This window comes from Falco biarmicus, chromosome 7 (assembly GCF_023638135.1).
Source record: "Falco biarmicus isolate bFalBia1 chromosome 7, bFalBia1.pri, whole genome shotgun sequence".
In the NCBI taxonomy this organism is placed as follows: Eukaryota; Metazoa; Chordata; class Aves; order Falconiformes; family Falconidae; genus Falco; species Falco biarmicus.
Window position 1 is genome coordinate 18,855,304 of NC_079294.1, and position 21,653 is coordinate 18,876,956.

At 40.2% G+C, this 21,653-nt stretch overlaps 1 protein-coding gene across 1 annotated transcript; it reads right to left on the minus strand.

Annotated features, from left to right (window-relative positions):
* Positions 1–9,767: 9,767 nt before the first annotated feature.
* On the minus strand, positions 9,768–19,498 carry EMC7 (ER membrane protein complex subunit 7). The gene is made up of 5 exons (XM_056346204.1): positions 19,178–19,498; positions 16,114–16,233; positions 14,457–14,595; positions 13,775–13,855; positions 9,768–11,717 (listed from the first exon to the last, which is right to left on the minus strand). The coding sequence occupies exons 1-5, from the start codon at positions 19,411–19,413 to the stop codon at positions 11,565–11,567; spliced, it is 729 nt and encodes a 242-aa protein (XP_056202179.1). The 5' UTR covers positions 19,414–19,498; the 3' UTR covers positions 9,768–11,564.
* Between the last annotated feature and the right edge of the window lie 2,155 nt (positions 19,499–21,653).

A 21,653-nucleotide genomic window follows, 5' to 3' on the forward strand; every position in this document is an offset into this window, starting at 1 on the left:
GATTTCACCATGATTAATCACATAGTCTAACAATAACATGGTGCAATGACCACAACCTGTGACTTGGGAGGTTCAGATTGGACATTTGGGAAAGCTTGTTCACTGAGAGTAGTGAAGCACTGGAACAGCTTTCCCAGACGGGTTGTGAAACCTCCATGCTTGGAGGTTTTTAACACTGGCCAGACACAGCATAACTAAACTGATCTAGTGTTGGTGATAACCCTGCTCCATGTGAAGTTGACAAGAGACCACCAAAACAACCAACACTTCCATAATCAACTGTCTGGACTTCAGAGATAATGAAACTTAAAAGTATCTAGCACTTCAGGTTTGATCCAGATTTGGCATATTGCAAAACATGATTCAGAGTCACATTTTAAACACTACTTATCTAAATATCAGTCAGCTTTCAGGAGAATTTCTACTACAAAAAAAGACATTTAGTAAAATCAGTAAGATGAAAATATTTTCCATCTCCATGCACCAGTTCTACCTCAAGTATTTGATCAAAAACAAATAAAAATATTTGATAGTACCTGCATAAATATTTGATTCAACAATTTTAGCTGATTATCAGCCCAAAGATTTTTAACATGCAATATGTTGATCTTTGATTTGAATCAATCAGCTGTACTTTTTAGTTTAAAAATTGTAGCCTAAGCTTATAATATAGGAGTCTAAAAATGATTTTATCATCTGGGACAAGAAGCAGCTGGGAGCATTGTCATGGCAACCATCTCATTTCCAAAGAGAGATTCTGTGATTTCTGTTGCTCTCTAGCAACCTCACAGCTGAAGTAGCAGTGCTAAACAAACAAAAAACCAAACCACAGAAAAACACCAAGAAAAAAAGAGGGGCTTTTCATGTAGAGCAATATTGCATCACAAGAAATGCTTGGAAGGATCACAGAGAATGCTTCAGAACATAAAGCAGGCTTTAAATAAGCAAATTAAATTCTCAATTTGCTGATGAGCCTAGGGAAAAAACAAACCAAAAAACCCAACCCAAAACACACATATCTCACCACACTATGTGTGTCCGTGCAGCTGGCTGTGGAATCAATCCCTCCAGGAAACGATGGTTATCACATCACAGATCTCACCATCTCACACTAACTACATGACTTAGTTTCTTGATCCTGCTGATGTTTAAGGAAAATGGACAGCAACGTGAATAATACACAGGGGTTGAATAGGGTGGGAGCAGAAAAATACCTACCAAACAAGACATTTCACTGCCCATAGTTCTCCCCGGGAGAGAGGCTGAGATCACATCATAAGAATTAATCACATTGCTCAATGACTACTGAAAGGTGTTTGTTTTAAGGAACTGTGGTTGTTAAGAACTTATAGGCTAAGAACCTATACAGACTAGAAAACCTGTAATACCTCTTTAACACACTGATTCTGAAACTTAACCTATAGAATTTAGAAATTAGAGGAGGTTCATGCACAGGTTATGGTTTAAACTCTCATTTATTTACGCTTGCTTCAGTTTGGTTAGCTCAATAACCTTTCTCACCTACTGCATTTTAAGCACTCCTGGTTATGGCATACTTGGGCACACATGGTCACTCAGAAGAGACTATCTGGAAGTGCTACAGCAGTACATAAACACGCAAAAAGTACATTCCTACAGTGTAGGCTAGGGCTTTTTCATCATCTACTACTGCAGCCATATGTGGAATAACCATAATGCTGTGTTCAACAGCTGAGACAAATACCCCTTGCATTGGCTGGAGAAAGAATATTAAACTTCCCTTTAGAAGTAACAGTGTATAGCAGATCAAGATCTTTAGATGCATTTACATATTTTTCCACAGGTATTCATATAACCTGGCTGCACTGGTAATTTTGGTCCATATTTGTTCATAAAAGAGCTAACTGAAGCAAGTTTCATTTCGTGGTTTGGACTTCCGTTGATGAAGTGTATTAATATTCTCAGTAACATGTTATTGCAGAAATACCTTATTCAAATTCCTAACTTGCAATCCAAAAGAATTTTTAGGCAGTAAAAGTACATAAAAACAAACTATATGTAAAGTATTAAAAATACATGAACAGTAGGCAATATGAGCACTGTTTAAAGAGAAAAAAAAACCAACAGTGCTTAAATCAAGTTAGAAATTTAAGTCGTTATAGCCCTAATCACTTCTTACAAAGAAGCACATTTGAGAAAGTGCAAGTTTTTCTAGTTAAAAAGAGACTATCAAATTTGAACCATGTACAAAATATTATAAAAAGGCTAACGAGGTACTGCAAAGCTATGAAGGCACTTAATAAGCTTCAGAGGGCAAGTTTAGTCCATTCATATATAAAAAGTCCATAAACAGCTACAATGTATGAAGGAGAGCATGCAGGTTTTTTGTTATATGGACTAAGATTGAAAGAGGCAGAATTCAAGGGTGCTTCTTTCCTATGTGATACTAATGAAGTGGGCTGAAAGCAGCAGGTGTCTTCCACTGTTAGGTACTGGGATTTAAGTTGACATTTTTCACAAGGAGCTACCCAAGCCCTCTGGACATTTTCTTCAATTCTCCACCCACACCTCCTTCCTCCATGAAAAAACTGTAAACAGTGCATTTTGTTAAACACTTTTATTTCCAGTGAACTCTGGCTGACTCTGTACAATCTTTCTATATTCTTCTCAGGGTACAGTACTTAAAGGGTTTGAAAAGAAATCTACAATACAATAGGCCTCAAACATATTCCAAAGAAAGCACAGAGTTTAATTAGATCTTTCCAGGACAAATGACATCTCCACCATTAGCTAGCTACCTGGTGATAGAAATAATTGGTTGCTACCACTGAAACACCTGAAAGCATAAGTGATGTATACAATTATTTCTGCCAGCTGAATAGATTTTGCTGCAGCAATTTCAACAAGAGCCTTGTAGTCTTCATAAAAACGAAGGGCAGAGTGAAAAATGCTCTGTGTAAATATCATGTGAATAGAACTAGCAGGAAAACAAACCAAAACAGAAGAGGAAGCGTAACACTACAGTTCAAATGCAGAAATGAAAGGATTACAAAAACAATCTCAAGGAATCTCTACCAACTGTCTATAGAGTCACATGCCTAACATGCAGGGGACCCTTACAAAGCAACTATTTTTATGAAAGGACCATCTGGATCCTTTAATCACATACCTGGTAACAACACAATTCTCATCACTTTTGGTAAATATGATGATGGATGCTGGACTTACTCCACTATAAGCTTGTCTTTCAGTAACTACTCCACCTCTCATCTGAGCGCCTCCTCTTTTTAAGAGAATGTTTAGCACTGCAAAATTACAGCCTCATCAGAAGGCTTAATCTTGATCTCCAGTTTCTTTAGGTACACTTTTCCTTCAGGGTGTTCTACTACCACAGTCAAGAAATTAAATCATTACTAATACAGCTTATACATTTCCCATCTGCCAAGTTCAAGCAATCTGGATCACATCTATGGAGAAGATGAACTGGTAGGAAAAGAAACACTCTTCTCCCCTCCCAAAGATTAGTTCAAAGTCTTATTCTGTTCTGATCCCAGGAACGGGAACTATTATTCAAGTATTTAACTGGATTCTTCTCACATCTGCATGGTAAACAGCAGCCCAGTGCCCTGCACACCGGACCATGAGCTCAGGTGTCTTATTCTCCATTCTGAAACAAAGGGAAATGGTACACCTGTGTGCACCAGACAGCAAGAAGATCCTTAAAAGAATCCAGAGAGCTTCTGAGGAGAACATTCTACTATTTCAAACAGAAAATATTCCTTTGAAAACCTTTTTACTTTTCTACTTGCTCTGTTTTTAAATGAGTTTCACCATGTGTAATATTACTTTTTGATGTTTGTATTCAGCTATAAAGAATCAGTTAAAAACCCAGTGCTGGTCACAAAATGCCATGAAAGATTTTCTTTCTGGCGTATATTCACTACCATTTGCCCTTGACTGAATGACAGTCATTAATTAATTTTTATTCCTGTCAGCCATGCAGAACCAAATACATAATAAAAATGAGCTCAACTGTAATCTGTTTTTGTGCATCGTCAATAGAAGACCTAACTAACTAAGCTCCACTTGCACAGAAAATTACATTGCCATTAAATCTTCATAACCTTATCGGAAACAAAGTATTAGCCAAGGGTCACTGCCAGCATAATTTGAAGGAATAACCTTGTAACTTCAAAAGTAGGATTTACTGAAGAATCAATATTTATTATAACAGAGGGTTCATAATTCTTTATGGATTTTGAAACAGAAATAAAATTAAGAAAAAAACCCAAATCTATTTGTGACCTCAAGAAGCTTTCACTAGCTTAACCTGAAAATAGATCAAAACTCAGTATTACTCCTACAAGAAATTTTGTGTCTAAAAGCTCCCTGAATGTTGTACTATTTTATGGTCTGAATCACCAGATTTTACAAACAGTATCAAGTTCAAAATAGTCATTAAGATCTAAAGGTCTTGCTGTTAAAAAAAATGAAAGCAGTAAGACTTGAAATTCTATTTTTTTTAACAATTGATAGATACTGCTTGCTTTTTGGCACTTGAAGTGCAATAATGTGTTTTGTGTTTAGTCAGTCCACTGGCAGACTGCCACGGAGAATGAAGCCTACACCAATAGTGGGGGAAAACTGGGTTGGGTGGCTAGAGTATACCATTTAGTGAGGAGCCTTAAATGGGTGTCCGGTTTTTACGTAGTGACCAAGGAAAAGACTGATGAGATCAATTTCTTGAATGGTATAGCAATCTTACCCAGCTGGAAAGAAACACGGGGTCGCTTCTTTTTCTTCACTCAAATGGGTTAACAGACAAATAAAGAAATCCGTACTCTTCTAAAAGCTGTGACTGCAGTTATGACACACACACACATATACGCATCATGAAATGGCCAGACATCTTCATTTGCTCCCTTATAATCATTTGCCCACATATGCTAGCACTACTGCCAATGTTACAATCACCTAGAAAAGAACATCTATAGAACATCACGAAAACATCTTTAGTCTACAAATTTTTTAAAGTTATTTTTTGTAAATCTTAATACTTGGGTCAAATCTGCCACGACAGCAATCTTTAAGTTACCTTGGGGTTCTTTATCCAAGTTTTTCTCCTTTCAATCATGTATAGCTTCAAGAATCTTAATAAATGAAACACTGCCAGGGAACTTCCTCGGACATGGGAATCTGCCAATTCACAGTATTAAGCTTGTGCTACAGTTGTCAGCACACTTTTGGACATGCCAAATAACGACACTCTCCCTCTACTCCCAATAATTCCTGGATATGGTAGGGAAGTTAGCATGGGCAAGAAACAACTCCCGAGATACAGCATCCATGTGCGCTGTTTCGGCACACAGCATGCACAGTTGTTGTTCCAGGCAAGCTGGCCTCAGTGCCAGTTACCTGTTCAGTAACTAGCCCTAGGAGATACGTATCACAGTTAAGCCTATTCAATAGGATCTTCCCAATGCCCCTTGCACCACAGATGGATCTTGTGCTTTTCCTGCCCAAGAATGTACAAAATGTGCGTATGTAGTTTTTTAACCCTTCAACATACTTTCTTTAGTAAACCTGCTTTTCCACTGATTTGAAGTCCAGAATTTTAAATTCTGTATTCCTTATAGCCCATCAACATTGGATGTAAACACTTCTACAGTTCATTAAATAAGCATAATATATAGCCATACATATCCATATTTCATTCTGAGACATCAGAATGAAAAACATGCATTGCCACTAAGGATTTACTATTATTTATATTTCATAATTGGTTATTTTCAGAATCGGACTGGTCAGTGTTGGAAGTGACCTCTGAAAATCATCAGGACCAACCCCTTGCTAAAGCAGGCTTACCTGCAGGTTGCACAGTCGCATCCAGGTGGGTTTTGAATGTCCCCAGAGAATAAGACCCCACAGCCTCTCTGGCAGCCTGTCCCAGGGCTCTTTCACCCTCAGAGTAAAGAAGTCTTTCCTCACATTCAGGTAGAAGTTCCTGTGTTGCAGTTTGTGCCTGTTGCCCCTTGTCCTATTGCCAAGGAGCACTGAAAAGAGCCTGGCCCCATCCTCTTGACAAAGGCAGCATCAGTAACTCTGCCTTCTCTGCATCCTCTGTCACCAGGGCACCCACCCTGTTCAGCAGCAGGCCCATGTTTTCCATAGTCATCCTTTTGTTAGTGATGTACTTGAAGGTCATCTTGTTGTCCTTGACATTCTTTGCTAGATTTAATTACAGCCAGACCTTAGCCTTCCTCATTGCCTCCCTGCATGTTCTGACAATGTTGCTATGTTCCTCCCAAGTAGCCTGTCCCTTTTTCCACATTCTGTAACTTCCTTCTTCTGAGTTTTGACAGAAGCTCCTTTCTCATGCGTGCAGGCCTCCTGCCTGCTTTGCTTGATTTCTTACTCATAGGGATGCATCTATCTTTGATGAGCTTGGAGGAAGCAATGCCTGAATACCAGCCTCTTGGACCCCCTACCTCCCAGAGCTCTAACACATGGGATTCCTCCAAGCAGGTCCTTGAAGAGGCCAAAGGTAGCTCTCCTGAAGTCCAGGGTTGCAATCCTACTTACTGCCCTGCCTCCTCCATGCAGGATCCTGAACTCCACCATCTCATGGTCACTGCAGCCAAGGCTGCCCCCAACCTTCACATCCCCAACCACCCCTTCTTTGTTTGTTAGCACAAGGTCCAGCAGCACACCCCGTGTCATTGGCTCCTCCACCACCTGCATCAAAAAGTTATCATCAGTGCTCTGCAGGAACCTCCTGGACTGTGTGTGCCTAGCTGTGTTGTCTTTCCAGCAGATACCAGGGTGAAGTCCATGAGAACCAGGGCCTGTGATTGTGTGGCTACCTCCAGCTGTCTGTGCAGGCCTCATTGGCTCCCTCTGCCTGGTCAGGTGGCCTGTAGCAAACACCCACAAGCGTCACCCGTCTTGGCTTGCCCCTTAATCTTTACCCATAAGCTCTCGACTCATTCTGCATCCACCCCAAGGGACAGCTCGATACATTCTCATTGCTCCCTCACACAAAGAGCAACTCCACCACCTCTCCTTGCTGGCTTGTCTTCCCTAACAAGTACAGAGCCATCCATGACAGCACTCCAGCCGTGCAAGCTATCCCACAATGACTCTGTAGTTGCAATGACTGTCATTTCCTAAAAGCAGTAATTTTCAAATGAAAGAAATCATAGGAATACAAAATCACTGTCTACTATCAATAGCAGCAGGATTAAGGTCATGATGTCTTAAAAATGGAAGTGAAATCCTTTTAGTACCTTAAGGTACCGCTATCACTGTTACCCTGTAAAAACAGGGCCCTTTTATCAAAATATAAAACAAACTTTGCCCTCTAAGCTACTTATCACACACCACCTTTATGCAATGAAAGGTCCATTAACACCCATGTGGAGATGTTTAAATGGATCTTAGTGATCTGATACACTTTTCATTAAATTGGAAAAGAATATGCATTTAAATTGCCTGACTGCTTTGGAAATCTTGAAATGTGGTTACTTAAAAAGGTTGCTTTAATATATATGTATAAAGAACTACATATAAATGCTTAATACACATGCTCTTTAAGATTACTTACTAGATTTTCTTCAGTAAGCTCATACCCATACTGGATGTGGCAGTGTGCCCTCCCACCCGCTGCCCCTCTTTTCTGCTTAAGCCATAGCCACAAGTGGTGGTCACGATGGCTGCATCTGGCTCAACTTGGAATTTGGGAAACAAATAACACAATACATAAAGGGCACAGATCTTGCTCAGCAACTGAGGGCTAGTTGAGCATGCGACAACTAAAATACAGCCAGTATGCATATGTGACTATAAGTCAATCACATTATTCCAGAAATAGTGGACAGCCCAGGGCCTGTTGAGCTCTCCTGTATGGCAGCAGGCTGCACACCAGGATCCCCCCTTGAGCAGGGACGCCTCTCCAGGTTACTACTCAAGGCTGGGAGACTCCTTGCTGCAATAGATGTCTGGTAAGCAATTAATAGCATCCTAAACTTCAACATGTTAACCAAGTGATACAAAGCAATGATTGCACACATATAATCCTAGAGATACAAACAACTGACCAAGTCTGGATCCAGCCACACCCTCTGAGGGGTTCAGAAAGCAAGGGGCTCTTTTCTGAACCTCATGACACAACAGGATGGCCTCCCTGACAGTTTTGTCTGACCCTGTCCTTTATGCAGTAAATAATTAAGCATACCTTGCCATCAAATCTTGTTAAACTGTTGCATTTGCTATCAACTTCTTTACATCGCTCTTTTATGTCAGTAAACATGCCACTTCTCTTAGGAGTGAAGTGCATCACTCTTTCCACAACACTATTTGAGTACCCAATATTCATTACTAAATTTATGCTTCCAAATACTTCTGAGACAAGCTTCTCGTACTTCATACACAAGAAATTGAAACAGAAACCATGAACAATTTACATGAAGCCTGACAGTTGCATCAGAACCCAAGGCACTTGTCTATAGAGTTTACAAATACAAAATCGTTAACCACAAGCCAGCCTTTCTCTTTGAAGCAATACACACCTCATTTACAGAGCCATTATCATCCCTACTTCATCAAAAAGATACGCACCAACAAATACTTTGTTCAAAACAGTGAGGTGAGGCATCTATGCACTAGAATTCTTCCTTACATGTGAAGAATGGAAGCATCTTTGATGAAGTAATTGATGAAATTATTTCAAACTGTTCTAAACAGCTTCCAGGCCATCTTAAAGAACTAATAGTTGAAACAGGCTTCAGCAAAACGTCTTCCCTCCCTTCTACACAGCCTGTCATAAACTGAGAGGTGCCCATTCATTCAAAACGTGGCTAAATGAGCTCTCAGGCTACAAATCCTTAAGATACAGTGAGCTGTTTGTATTACTCACACTCACTGCCAGAAACAGAGAAGAGCTCTTGCTTCTGACTGCATGCCTCTGGTGCTTACTTTCTGCTGGCTCTGGTTTTCTTTGACCCTTCTGCAAGTTAATTTAACTCTCTAGAACGTAACAGAAATTCAGCAGAAAGATGGACAAATTTCTCTTAAGTCAGCAGACGGCAAAGCCCAAGAAGTACCAGAACTTGTAGGCAGAAGGCAGCAGGATTACCTAGGCCAAGCTGAAGGAGCAAGTTTCCCTCCTTTTGGCAATGAGGAAATTGGCTTGTCTACAGTCCAAGCACATTCTGTACATCTTCAATTTCCGTTCTGAGTTATCAGCTGCTTCAATGTACCATCTGCCTTGTTATCTCAAGCAGCCTCACTAAAAGGCAGCTATGTTTTTTTGGGAAAACAAACATATCAGACCTAACATAGAAGACAGATTACTAAAAATCTGTAAATAAGGAATTAAAACTGAAGTACAGCAAACATTTACTTCCTGCAGAAAGACGACCTTGCGTTACACCTATACATAGTAGCTATCAAGTAAGCTTTGTACAATGGTGTTTATGATAGCCCAAGACCATGTTAAAACTTCTAAGTGACCAAGTGACTTTAAAAAGTTGTATCAGTTCTAAGAAAAAGAGAATATTCCATATGCTCCTTCCAAAGTTTTGTTAAGATCCTTACAATTTCTGTCAATTTTTTTACTTTGAACACTTAACAAAGCCTTTCATCTTTTCATGGCCTGAATTCTCCACTCTTTCTTGAAGACGGATCAAGACTGTGAACAGAGACAATGAAAGAAGGCAGAAATATTGCTGCTGTTACCTTTGTAACAAGGAAAAATGCATCAGCATGATTTATTACCAAACAAATTGTGATTAGAACAAATTAATCCAATTTAATTGCCATTGCAATCACTGTTAAATAAAAGTGTACATTGGATTGTATGTTCCAGGAGAGCATAGTAACATAGCTAACTGTTTCATCTTCAAAGAACTGCTCCCTGTTTTTTTCCATTATTTTTTCAGGAAGACACTACTGAAAAAGAAGGGGGGGGTTGTTTGATTTTTTGTTATGTTTTTTGAGGAGTTTTTTGGGTGTTTGGTTTTTTCTGGGTTTGGTTGGTTTTCTTTCTTTTTTACAAAGGCAACATGACACCCATTTCAGTAAATACTTCCAGCAAGACCATCCAAATAGGCTCTTGTCTCTATTGGATATATTTTACTTAGTATACAAAACAAAAACCAGACCAAAAATGTGCAGCTTACTTTGCAAAGACTGAAATCTTTCACTGTCCAAAAAAAAAAAATTAGTTTATTTCTCCTCCAACATCTTACAAGTTGACTTAATCGTATGAATGAATATTTTCTCTTCTGCAGCTTTTATGTTTCACAGCATACTTCTAAGTATGTATTCTAAGACAATTTATAGCCCTCCTAAGTATTTGGCAGAACAAATAAATGCATTAGAATTTATTTTGCTTCAGATCCACTTTAGCTGAATGTTAAGTACCATTTTTGGAATGAGATATACATTACCCATACTGCATGGATACTGTTACCTAAGAATTCAGGAATTGTAGAAACGGGAAAGAACAGCATTTACGCTACAAAAAACATAATCAAATATTAATTTACAGGCAGTTGCTAATGGGGTTTGGCAGGTACTGCTTTAAGTTTTATTTGCAAATGTTCATCTAGTGGAAAACCATTGATTTTCTCAACTTTTCTCTAAAGTTACTGGGTAGCTTGAAAAGATACTGAAATACAGACACAGGCACACTCAAATAACAATGTTTTGCCCGTGACTTAGCATACCTAGAGACAGCCATATCCTTCGAGACATACTTTAGAAGTACAGTGGGATTTACCCTCCTCCTATACATTCAGGTTTTTTTCTTTCATTTTAAAAATTTCTTTCTGTATTTACTTCAAATCAAACCACTGGTAAGATGAACACACAGCAGAGAGATAACAGTAAGAACCAAAAGTGTGAGATCCAAGATAAACATCATGTTACATAAATACTTTGGATTCAAAATTAACTTTAAAGAGCTTAAAAGACTTTCTGATGCAGGATACTTTGCTTTCCCCCTGTACCCCCAAAAGTAGATCAGAATAGAACTCGGCAATAAAAAGTGCAAAGTCCTTGAACTAAAGTGTATAGGCAGCAAAAAAATGTAAAATAAAATTATATGTAACACATGACAAGCTGATACAGTAAATTACTTAGTAAAACCACAACTCAGTTTCGAAAGGACGATTTGTTCACTTCAGAACTCAACAGCAAGTATAAAACATATAGCCATCTTAAGACTGAATTCCACTTCTATTATCTTTGAAATTTTTTTTTACACATTGTCTTATGATTAAGACGTTCATTACTGTTTAGCACATCATATAATTTATAATAATTCTCTACAGAACAATATAGTCAATTCCATATCATCAGTAACTTTATACAGGTAGAGTATCGAAGACATGTCACCTTTTGCTTACCGTCAAGTACAAAACAGCTTATACAGACTAAAAAAAGCTACACACCACAGTTGTAGCATACTGTATTTTGTGCCTGATTGAAGTTTACAGTAGTGGCTTTTTGATCTTTCAAGACAAAGAAACATGCTACCACATAACAAACAGTTGTGCAAACCCAGGCTTAGGAGGAAGACTTAACTACCTCCTTTTTCCAGAACTACTTTTCCCTGCTTTACTGCTGCTACTACCAGACTTGCTGGAAGATTTTGAAGAGAAAAGTCTTGTCATGAATTCAGAGACATCTGGCAGCTCATGGTTGGAGTTCAGCATGTTCATTGACTGCTCCATTTCCTGCATGCAAAGATTAGATAACCTTAATAGGTCATAAAAATTCTGGCTGCTTCTATGGCATCAGTTAAAAGATCATATCAGAAAGATGTCAAATTTTCCCAAATATTGTTTTACTATTTGTAGTCCTCCAAGGTACGTACATATTGCTACATACTTTTATGCAACCACAGCCAAATGCCCAGCTACACACAGAAACATAAAACCCCAGAACTAAAAGCATTGGCATATGGAAAAAGGTAACCATGTCTTAAGCAGTCTTACAGGGCAACCACCTGATAAAAAAAGAATATAATAATTTCCAAAAAAATATCCCAAAAAAACATTACTTATTTTCAGCATTCTTTCCTCCATTTTAAAACTTAAGCTTTTGTTTAGGTTTTCAGATCTGTGTTCTCATAGATTTCACATACTTTGTATTTTCAAATTATTTTTATGTTAAACCGCTCAAATTTTTGAAGTTTTTTGAAGGGATTAGACATTTTTATTGACCTACTTTGTAACATCAAGCTATTAGCGTACAACAGCTAAGTTTTCTTTGTTTCATGAAAGGAAGGATTTTAATGACAGCATATATCCAGCTAAGCTTCATGTAACTTCAGAGTTTAGTGTAATGGCTCTATGAGATGAAGTGGTATGGTTTAAAAACAAACCAACCCTGAAGTACTTTTAATGCAAACAGCTGAACTGCACATCCACAATGTGTTAATACTTATAGCAATTGCCAATTTAATGTGGGATTGTCAGCTTGTTCTTCCAGTAACCATTCAGAATGATACAGCTTTACCTGTTTTCAAGGTACAAATGAAGCAACAGCTGTTACGGTAGCCTTTGTTACTACTGAATCTATACAACATCTGTACTTAATGCTTCTACATCAAGCACATTAACTTTTATACAAACCTGTACTGTGCTGATTCTGTAAAGAAAAAACAAGCTAACTTGAAAAATGTAGCACAAGCTACATAACCTCCACAGGCAAACTGCAGCTGGATATACACTTAAGAATTTAATACGTGGCCAGCTAGAGAACACCATTGCAATAGAGTTCTTAAAAACTACTTTCCCCTACTCTTTAATTTAAATTACAAGCAAGATTCTTTCAGCTTAGAATTCCTCCTTAAAAAGTTGTATCAGTCAGCCAATAAGAACTAAATCACCAGAACAGCCTGTCTGTAAGCACAGTCAGATCAGTGAAAAAAGCAAGGATTTTTTAAAAATTCAACTTTCAAAGTTCAGCTCGGTTTGAAGAACACACCATGGATATCTAGCACATCTCCGTATTCAGTTTTAATGAAAATTAGAGCCAAAAGAGCATTACAGAGCTCTGATATGCTTTTCGTAAAAAAAAAATTAAAAATACTCAGACACCTATAAAGTACTACTGAAGACAGTGGTCATTTAGAGGAAAAGGAGCTTAAGTTAACAAAACCCTCAAAAAGCAGCCACCCATGACAAGACAAGGAATGCTTCTAAAAATAAGAAAAGATTTAGCAAACACCTTGAGTCTCCATTTTGTCCTAGCCTTCTGTTATTCGGCATTTTGCATGATGGAAGGACAATAAATCAGATAATTTAATGACTACATTAAGACTCAGTATCATATACACTATCGTGATATCTGGATTTAACAGTCTTGCAAAGTACGTGGTTTAGGTTGATGGGCAAGAGAACCCCACATCACACAACACAATTGACATATAAAATGACATCTAAAAACAAACCGTAAGTTTTAAACACAGTACAGAAATACACTGGAAATCTATAGAAAAACCAGAAATTGTATTTATCGCTCTAAAGAAATTCTGGAAAACACTACTCATGCTGTATTACTTTCAAAGCTGTGACAAAGAAATTCATTCTGTGTTGTGCTGTTTAATAGCAAATTCATGACTCGAGAATCTTAGAATTCATTGTTAGAATAGCAACGCTCTATTAACTGAATAAATGATGCCCATTAAGACTTCTTTTAGAAGTCCAGCTTTTTTTTTACTCCTTTTTTATACCTTAAAATCTCATCATCTTTGCTCTCTCTGTCTGTATCAATTGAATGTACTTACCCGTCTCATATCAGGATCACTGGTGTTGACAACTTTAGGCAAAAGCACAAATATCAGTAATGGAAGAACCATCATCATCACCTACACAGAAAACAGCAAATACTTCTTCAGTTACTTATAATTTTACATATATAATTATATATATATATAATTAATATATAAATAAAAACTTAACAGTTCTTATTTGTTAGTACAGACATTTTTAGACATACTGACATAGAGCTTTTAGCCAAACAGCCAAATTCTACAACTCCTGCATTCTGAGTCAGTAACCCAGTAACAGTAATCCACTTGACAGGAAAGAAATGTGATAAGGAAGTACTATGTTTTAAATAACAGATTTCAAAGTCGGACCATTAAAGATAATGCTTGTTATCTCTTTCACTATTATAATTACAATTATGTATTATATTTATATTATAATTACAATCTTGCAACACGTTGATCTCTATACTACTAGAACAACATCATGTTGTCAAAGGAAGCAGACTATGGGTTATCTCCAGAGGGCACAGCAGAGATCATAGGAAAACACAGTGAAAAACAAAGAAATAAAACAATCCTCTCAGAATAAGCAGTGTGTGCACATCCGTTCTCAATTATTTAATTCTTGGTATTCTGAAGAATAGCTACATTTCAATCCTTAGCATACTTTTAACCTTTGTGCGTTGCCTGTACGTACCATAGGGTTCATGAGGAAATCTGTCCACCCCCAAGATTCTCTCTTTATAAAGTATGAAGGAGGTCCAGAAGACTTCATCTGGAGTGGGTATGGCAGCCTGACAACTTCAGAGGGTTTGATGTAATTCACGTATCTTGCTCTAATGAGCAATATATAAGTAATGAAAAATACAAATACAATCTTTAACAAAAAATAAAGATTATTTAATAATATTCCACACAAAGTTTCAATAATAGACTACCAACAAAACTATCTGCTGGGCAGTGTCAGCCTGGCTTCACTTATCAAAAGCTTATTTCTCTCAGCAGCATACTTTCTGGAATTAGATGATACTTCACCTTTTTTCCAAGCTAACTATTAAGCAGGTTGAAAAACTTGGTACGAAGAACAGACCTGCAGATCAGAAATATCATAACTATTTGTTCAAATGGGACTTCTGCAAGACATTTTTTCCCATCTTGATAACAAGCAAGCTACAATGTTTAAAAAGGTACAGCTTTAAATAGCGTAGTGTAGCTTAAACACTTTGCTCAGGGCAGCATTTACTTATATATCTGAAGTTACTACTACCTTTTCACTAAGTGCATTACTTTGCATGTACCAATGCTCAATCTCGGTCTTTATCACTTTATAAGGTCTCTTCATAGTTCTTCACTAGTATTCCTCACTTGGACCTAGTATTTAGATAGTGAATTGGTACTATCATCTAACTTCGTCACTCACTTTTTCATTATTTATGAATACCTTGTGCAATGCCAGGGACAACTTCCAGCCATTACAAGAGAAAACACTTAATACTTCAGAATTTTTCACTGAATATTCATTCAGAAAATGTCTCTCTCTCCTATGATTACCTATTTTCTTCAAACCTTGAGATAAGTAGATCTTACCAAATGCATCTGTTATCAACATGCTGTTTCCTCAAGAATTACAGTGGTTTTTTTAAGGCAGAACATCCCTTAGAAAAGCCCAGTTGAAATTTTCCCTGTGTATCACACACACACACACACACTCATGCATCTCCCAGCTGTATTCCTCATAGCTTCTACCCATTTGACTGGCAGAAATATCCAGCCTAATAGTACTTTGCTCGGTAGACATATCCCAGCAAGTTACCTAAAGTCAAATTCGTTATCTCTAGTCCTCAGATACCAAGCTAACAATGCTACAGAAATACTGCAGGCTGGCAACTAGTAGTGTTTGCCAGTAATTGTAAGGAGTATCTTATGGAGGTGTAACAGAAACACTTTAGAATTTAGAATCAGCATGAATTAGAGTTTCATTGTACCACGTCTTGACAGAACATTTACCAAGAAAGAAAATAAAAAGGAGGTGGGGGAGGAAGTACTGGTAAAAGAGCAGTTAACCTATTTATTTATGTCTAATTTTAACTCAGGATAGCTACATAAGAAAACAACAAAATAAACCAATAGAAGGACTCTTTTTATCCATTTGTTCTTCTTTAACATCATAAATATGAAAAGAAGGTATCAGACTTTGGATTTGCAGGAACACGCACCTAGAAGTGGTGTTAAAAGAAGCTCAAACATGGTCTGAAATAGAACTTCAGCTCTACATTTCCGTTCAAATGCTTCTTATACTGTGCTGCCAGACATACTTAATTGATCAATACAGAAGCAAATCAGGAAAGGCTCACCTCATTTTGCCTTTTGAAGTTATGTCAACTCGCACAGGCTCAAATTTATGAGCAGGAGATATAACTTCCACTACATAAGATCCTGAAGGTACATCATGAACCACAAAACTTCCATCGGTCCTGAAAAAACAGAAAGTTCCACTATATTTCAATATGCTCCACAACACAAGAGGGAGCGGCATATTTTTTAAAATTAGAAACTGTAATGGTATCATTTTCTATTATAAATCTTAATATAACAACAATGATCAAAAGCACTCATAGTATCAAGCCCCTTAAGGCCATCAACGTGTGCCACCACAGTAGCAAAAACTACCAGTTACATTAAAGATTTTCGCATGCCTTCAAGCTATTGTCTTGCTGGAGGAATAATTTAACAGCCTAAGAAAGACTTGAAATTATTAGATTTCATGGATTTGAACGACGACAGTATCAACATACACCGTCCTTCTCCCTTCCAAAATACATACAATGAAGTTTGCTTCAGTACTTCCACTGGAAGTGAAGAAACCCAAAATGAGCACCTTGCATAGTGTGGGCAGATACTGGAGACAACTTGCAATGCGCAAAAATTGTGGTTTGCGCCTTCATTGTAAACAAGAGATTTTTACTTTTATGTGCTCCACTGAGGACTAGCCCAGGCTGCAAAGCTCTATCACAACAATAAGGAAACCAAAGCTCTAAACACATATGCTGAAGGGATTTTAGAGAGATTGCCTGTATTTTAAAATATGAAACTTCAATATTCGATGAAGATATTTGTAAAAGGGTACTTGAAAGATTCAGGTCCATTTGCCACTAAATTACAGTACAGAAGCAGCTTGTAGTTTTCCTCCTATAAGCTTCCAGAAGTTTCCAAGAAGAAAAACTTCAGTGTTCTCTACTCTTTCAAAATTAATACAGAAGATAATCTCTCCTAAAAATAAGACTCAAAAGTTAAAACAAAAAAGGTGTTCAAAGCAGGGGGAGGGGAATTACTAAACCTGATGTATCAGAAACTTGAATCAGGAAAACAAATAAATGAACCCTCTTAAAAGTAAATCCTCAAACCAGATTTTGTCCTTATGCCCTCTACACAAGTTCTCTCTCTCTCTCAGAGACATAGATCACTTAAGGACCTTTCTATCATGAGGACAGAAGCATATAAGCAGCGCTGCATAGGGGGTTTCACCAATACTTTATGTGATGATTTGCACCCAGAAGAATGCTTACACTGTCTTATGTCAGAACTCCTATAAAGATGTTTCCCTAGGAATTTCCTTTTAATTTTTCATTCTTTACAGTATTATTTTGATAAATACAATTATAAATTTTTTCTAAGGAATTTTTTATATGACAAAGCACATCCTCACTTCATATACCGGTATCCAATACTGCCTTTTTAGAAGAAAAAAAAGAGTTCCATTTTTATTACAGTGGGGAAAATAATAGTTTATAAAAATTCTTGTACAAGAGAATGACACTTGAGATACTCAAAAAGCAACTTTGCTATGTCAAGTAACTATTCTCTTTTTGATAACTGGAATGATATCCATGTAATATATAATCAAACCCTGCCTGAGAGATGGGTGACAAATATTTCTTCTGATATACCAGATACACTTAAATCTGACACTGAAAGGATCTTTCTACTGAGCCTGAAATCCCACTATTAATTTAAGAAAGCTGTTTTTTTTTTAATAGTTATTACCAAAAATATACTGCCATCCAGTACAATGCTCATTACAAATGACCCCCCCCAAAATTCCCAACCAACATGAAAGTATTTTTGCTAATATATACCATGCTTATAGTAGCGCAACATCTACAAATAAGTTTATCAAACTATAAATAGATGTATCAAATTATGTAATCAACAGAGCCTGATATCTAGGTTATACTGTCATAAATACAGTATGCTCTTAGCTAAGACTATTTGCTCTTATGTCAGACAACCTGAATTCCAAGCAAGCATTTGGAAACTTATCAATTTCATGGTATTTATTAAATCAGCTCCTAAATGTAAAGTCAGGCTCCCACAACTTGGTTATACTGGTTTATCAGGTGCTACACTAACAAGATTCTGCAGAGTAAAACCTATTGTGTTAACCTATTGACAGTTCCCAGAGCCAAAGTTCAGTTCAACTTTTACTGCAGAGGGAATAATTAAAAATGATTGGTACTCACGAGATGGATTATCTTAATTCTATATAAACTTTCTCATTTTACTCCATGATTTTAAAAGCAATGCTTTTAAAAATGCTGTATTGAGAGCATTTTAGAATTGGCTTCTACTCCTGAAACTATGAGATTAGTTCAATTCTTGATTCTAAGCACATTTTTTATGTCTTAACATGGCTAGATCCTTCGCTGATTGGAATGCACCCACCACCCCCGGAGACCGAACAAGCTGAAGTGATTCTCTACAGCTGCAGGATGCAGATGCACGATCTTGTGTGATGCAGTAAGGCCATACCCCTGAAATGGCTTGCACTGGTAGAGTGGAGTTTTTCACAGGTACTGCAATAGAGAGCTGCAGCTTTCTGCCACACACAAACACCCCTCCAGAACACGTAAACTCCTTGCTAAGAAGAGGGTCTTAAAGAAGTGACAGAATTTGCGCCCACAAACGCTGAGAACAAACACCATCCTCCAGAATTTACGGCAAACCTGCCTGACTTCTATAATTAATACTCAGCTCCGATTTTTTGATTGCTAAAAAGCCAGCCGCCTTATTCCTCACTACGGTTACGGCAGCAGGCGGCTGGGCACGGCGGTGCCTACCGCACCGCAGCCCCATGCCGGGCCCGGCCCTACAAGGCGGGATGCCGGGGCACCCGTAAAGCCGGAGCCGCCCGTGAGGTGCCCGGCTCCACCAGGGCGCGGCGCCGGCTGGGGCAGGGCCGCCATCCCGCCGGCGGCAGCTCCGCTCGGCCGCTGCCGGCCGCCATCTTACAGCCGCCGAGGGCCGCCAAGCGCGGCAGCGGCGCGGAGGCGGCGGGGTCCCCGAGCGGCACCCGCGGCACAGGGCGACAGCGGCCCCTGCCCCGCCGGGACCGAGCCCCCCGCCCCGCCCGCCGCTCACTTCAGGAAACCGACGTGCTCCTCCCCGTCCACCAGCACCCGGGCCCCCGCGATCCAGTCCTGCGGCTTCACCCCGGGCACTACGGCCCGGCCCTCGATCTTAAACCGCTCCCCGGCGCCCGCGCCGCCCGGCGAGTCGGCTGCCCCGGCCGCCTCCGAGCCGCGGGCGCCACCGAGCAGCGGCGCGGCGAACAGCCACAGCAGCGCCAGGGGGGCAGCCCCGCGCCGCGCCGCCATCGCGACCCGCCGCCGCCAACGCCTCCGCGCACGCGTCGAGCGCGCGCCGGGTGGCGGCGGCGCGCGCGGAGAGCGGGGCCACGGGCCTGCCGCGCGTGCGCGCCGGGCGGGCGGAGGGGGCGCGGGCGCCGGGCGCACGCGCAGCTCCGTCAGGTGTCCTACCGCGCCGCGGGCGGGGCCGGGCGGGGCGGGGGTGCTGGGGCCGCTGCCCCGGCGGGAGGCAGCGCCCGGAGGCGGGGGGCGGGGGGCGTGGGGAGGCGGGGGGCCCCCGCTCGCGCAGCGGAGAGCGTCGCCTCGGGCGGCGGCCGGGCCCGGTGTGCGCGCTGCGGCGCTGGGCTGGCGGCCGGGGGCGCGTGCCGGCCCTGCAGCGGGCGCTCGTGGCCCCCGAGGCAGCGCGGCGGCGGGGAGCGCTGTGCGGGCGCCAGCGGGAGCGTCTGTCCCCGCGCACGAGCTGCCGCATCCCCAGACGAGGGACGCGCGGGAGCCGGCTGCGCTGCTCGGCCTGTGAGCGCGGGTAACGCGGGAGGCGGTTGCTGCGCCAACGCGGACCGGCGGGGCAGGGAACGCGTTAGGAGCCGCTGCGTCTGCCTCGGCGGCGGGTGGATCCGTTTGTAGTTGGGACATTGTGGGTGAAACCTCCATAGTTACCACACGAAGAACAGCCGAGCTTTTCCTAGGAAAAAGTGACAAGAAAAGCTTACAGAAGGAAAAGAACTGGTCGTTAGATCGAGGCCTACAGTGTCACCTTCGTGCCGGTGGTTCGCGCTGGCAGCACCGGGCGCGGGAAGCTGCCCCCCCGCGGGGGCACGGGGCGAGCCGAGCGGCCCGTTGTGCCCCCCCGCCCTGTCCCTCCTTCCCCTGTGTGCAGCACGCCCTGTCACCTCGCACGTGTCCCTTGGCACATTGTGGCTACACCTGCTTCCTTGTTGCCTCCCTAACTTATGTCAGAGTTAATTACGGAACACGTTGAAAGCATTAATTATTAAGCACGATTCTATTAGAGGTGATGAACCCGGTCATCAGCTGATAATGAAAACATTATATCGTACTAGGCACGATTTTGAAAGCATGTGCCATGCCGTGAGTGGGGTACTGTGAATTACGCGTCTGGCAGTATTTTTGAGCCATCTCTGGAGACAGCCAGGGAGACATGATTGATGAGGTTCTTCTGTCACATAACCTCATAAAAGCAAGAAACTCCAGCAGATTTTGGGGGTGGAAACCTAAGAATGCTAGAACTGCATAGTGATAGAAGGTAGCTTCTCCGAACTGAGTAACTTTGAGCACTGCTTTTTTCAGGTTTTGTTGAAGAAGCGAGTACTTACCAACAGAATCACCAAGCAGTAGGATTTATATTAAAAGCCAGAGACACAGTACTGTTTCCCGTACCACGCTACAGAAGGACATCATCTTCATAGTGACACACCATGTTACTAGTTTTTATATACAGTTAGTGTAAAAATGCTCCTATTTTTTAAATATCCTCAAGGAACTGTATTAGGGTGCTGTCAGACCACATAGAATGGTCATGCTTCCCAGTTCTAAGGATTTCCTCAAAGAAAGAATTTATAACCTAGGCAATACAGTTATTTGGTTTAAATCCTCATGAACCCAAAGAGAAGAAACCCCCATTTGTTCTTTTACTTTAAACCAAGAAGCTTCTCTCTCTGTATCATCCTCTATCAAACTGGGAAGTTACTTAAATAGCCTCTTGGCGAGAATCCCATCGTGTAGAAATCCTGACGGTGGGTGCAGCTTTCATTGCAGAAGCATATACTGAGAGAGAAAAAGAGAGAGAGAAAGAGAAAGAGAGAGAAAAAGAGAAAGAGAGAGAAAAAGAGAGAGAGAAAGAAAGAGAGAGAGAGAGATGCAAAGTTTCTATTAACTGTTTTGGCATGCAACCTTTGTAAACAGTCGCTTTTCCTCTCACTGTGTAACTTCTTTACATAGTAATAGTTCTATTGCGTACAGACACATTGGTTACCATATTTTTAAGTGTACACATCTGAGAAAATAATTAATTTGGCTCATTACTGCCTTTGCCTTCTTTGATTAAGACTAACTGTAACAGCATCTCATTCGAGTGGATTGCACAATGCTATTTGTGTGTTTTGGTATCATGCTGTGGGTGTTTGCCTTCTAGGTAAAAAGAACAAGTCCCTGAACAAAAGTTGTACAAATGGAAACAAAGAAATAAAAATGTCCAGGTATAAATTTATCAAAATATAACCAACTACTCA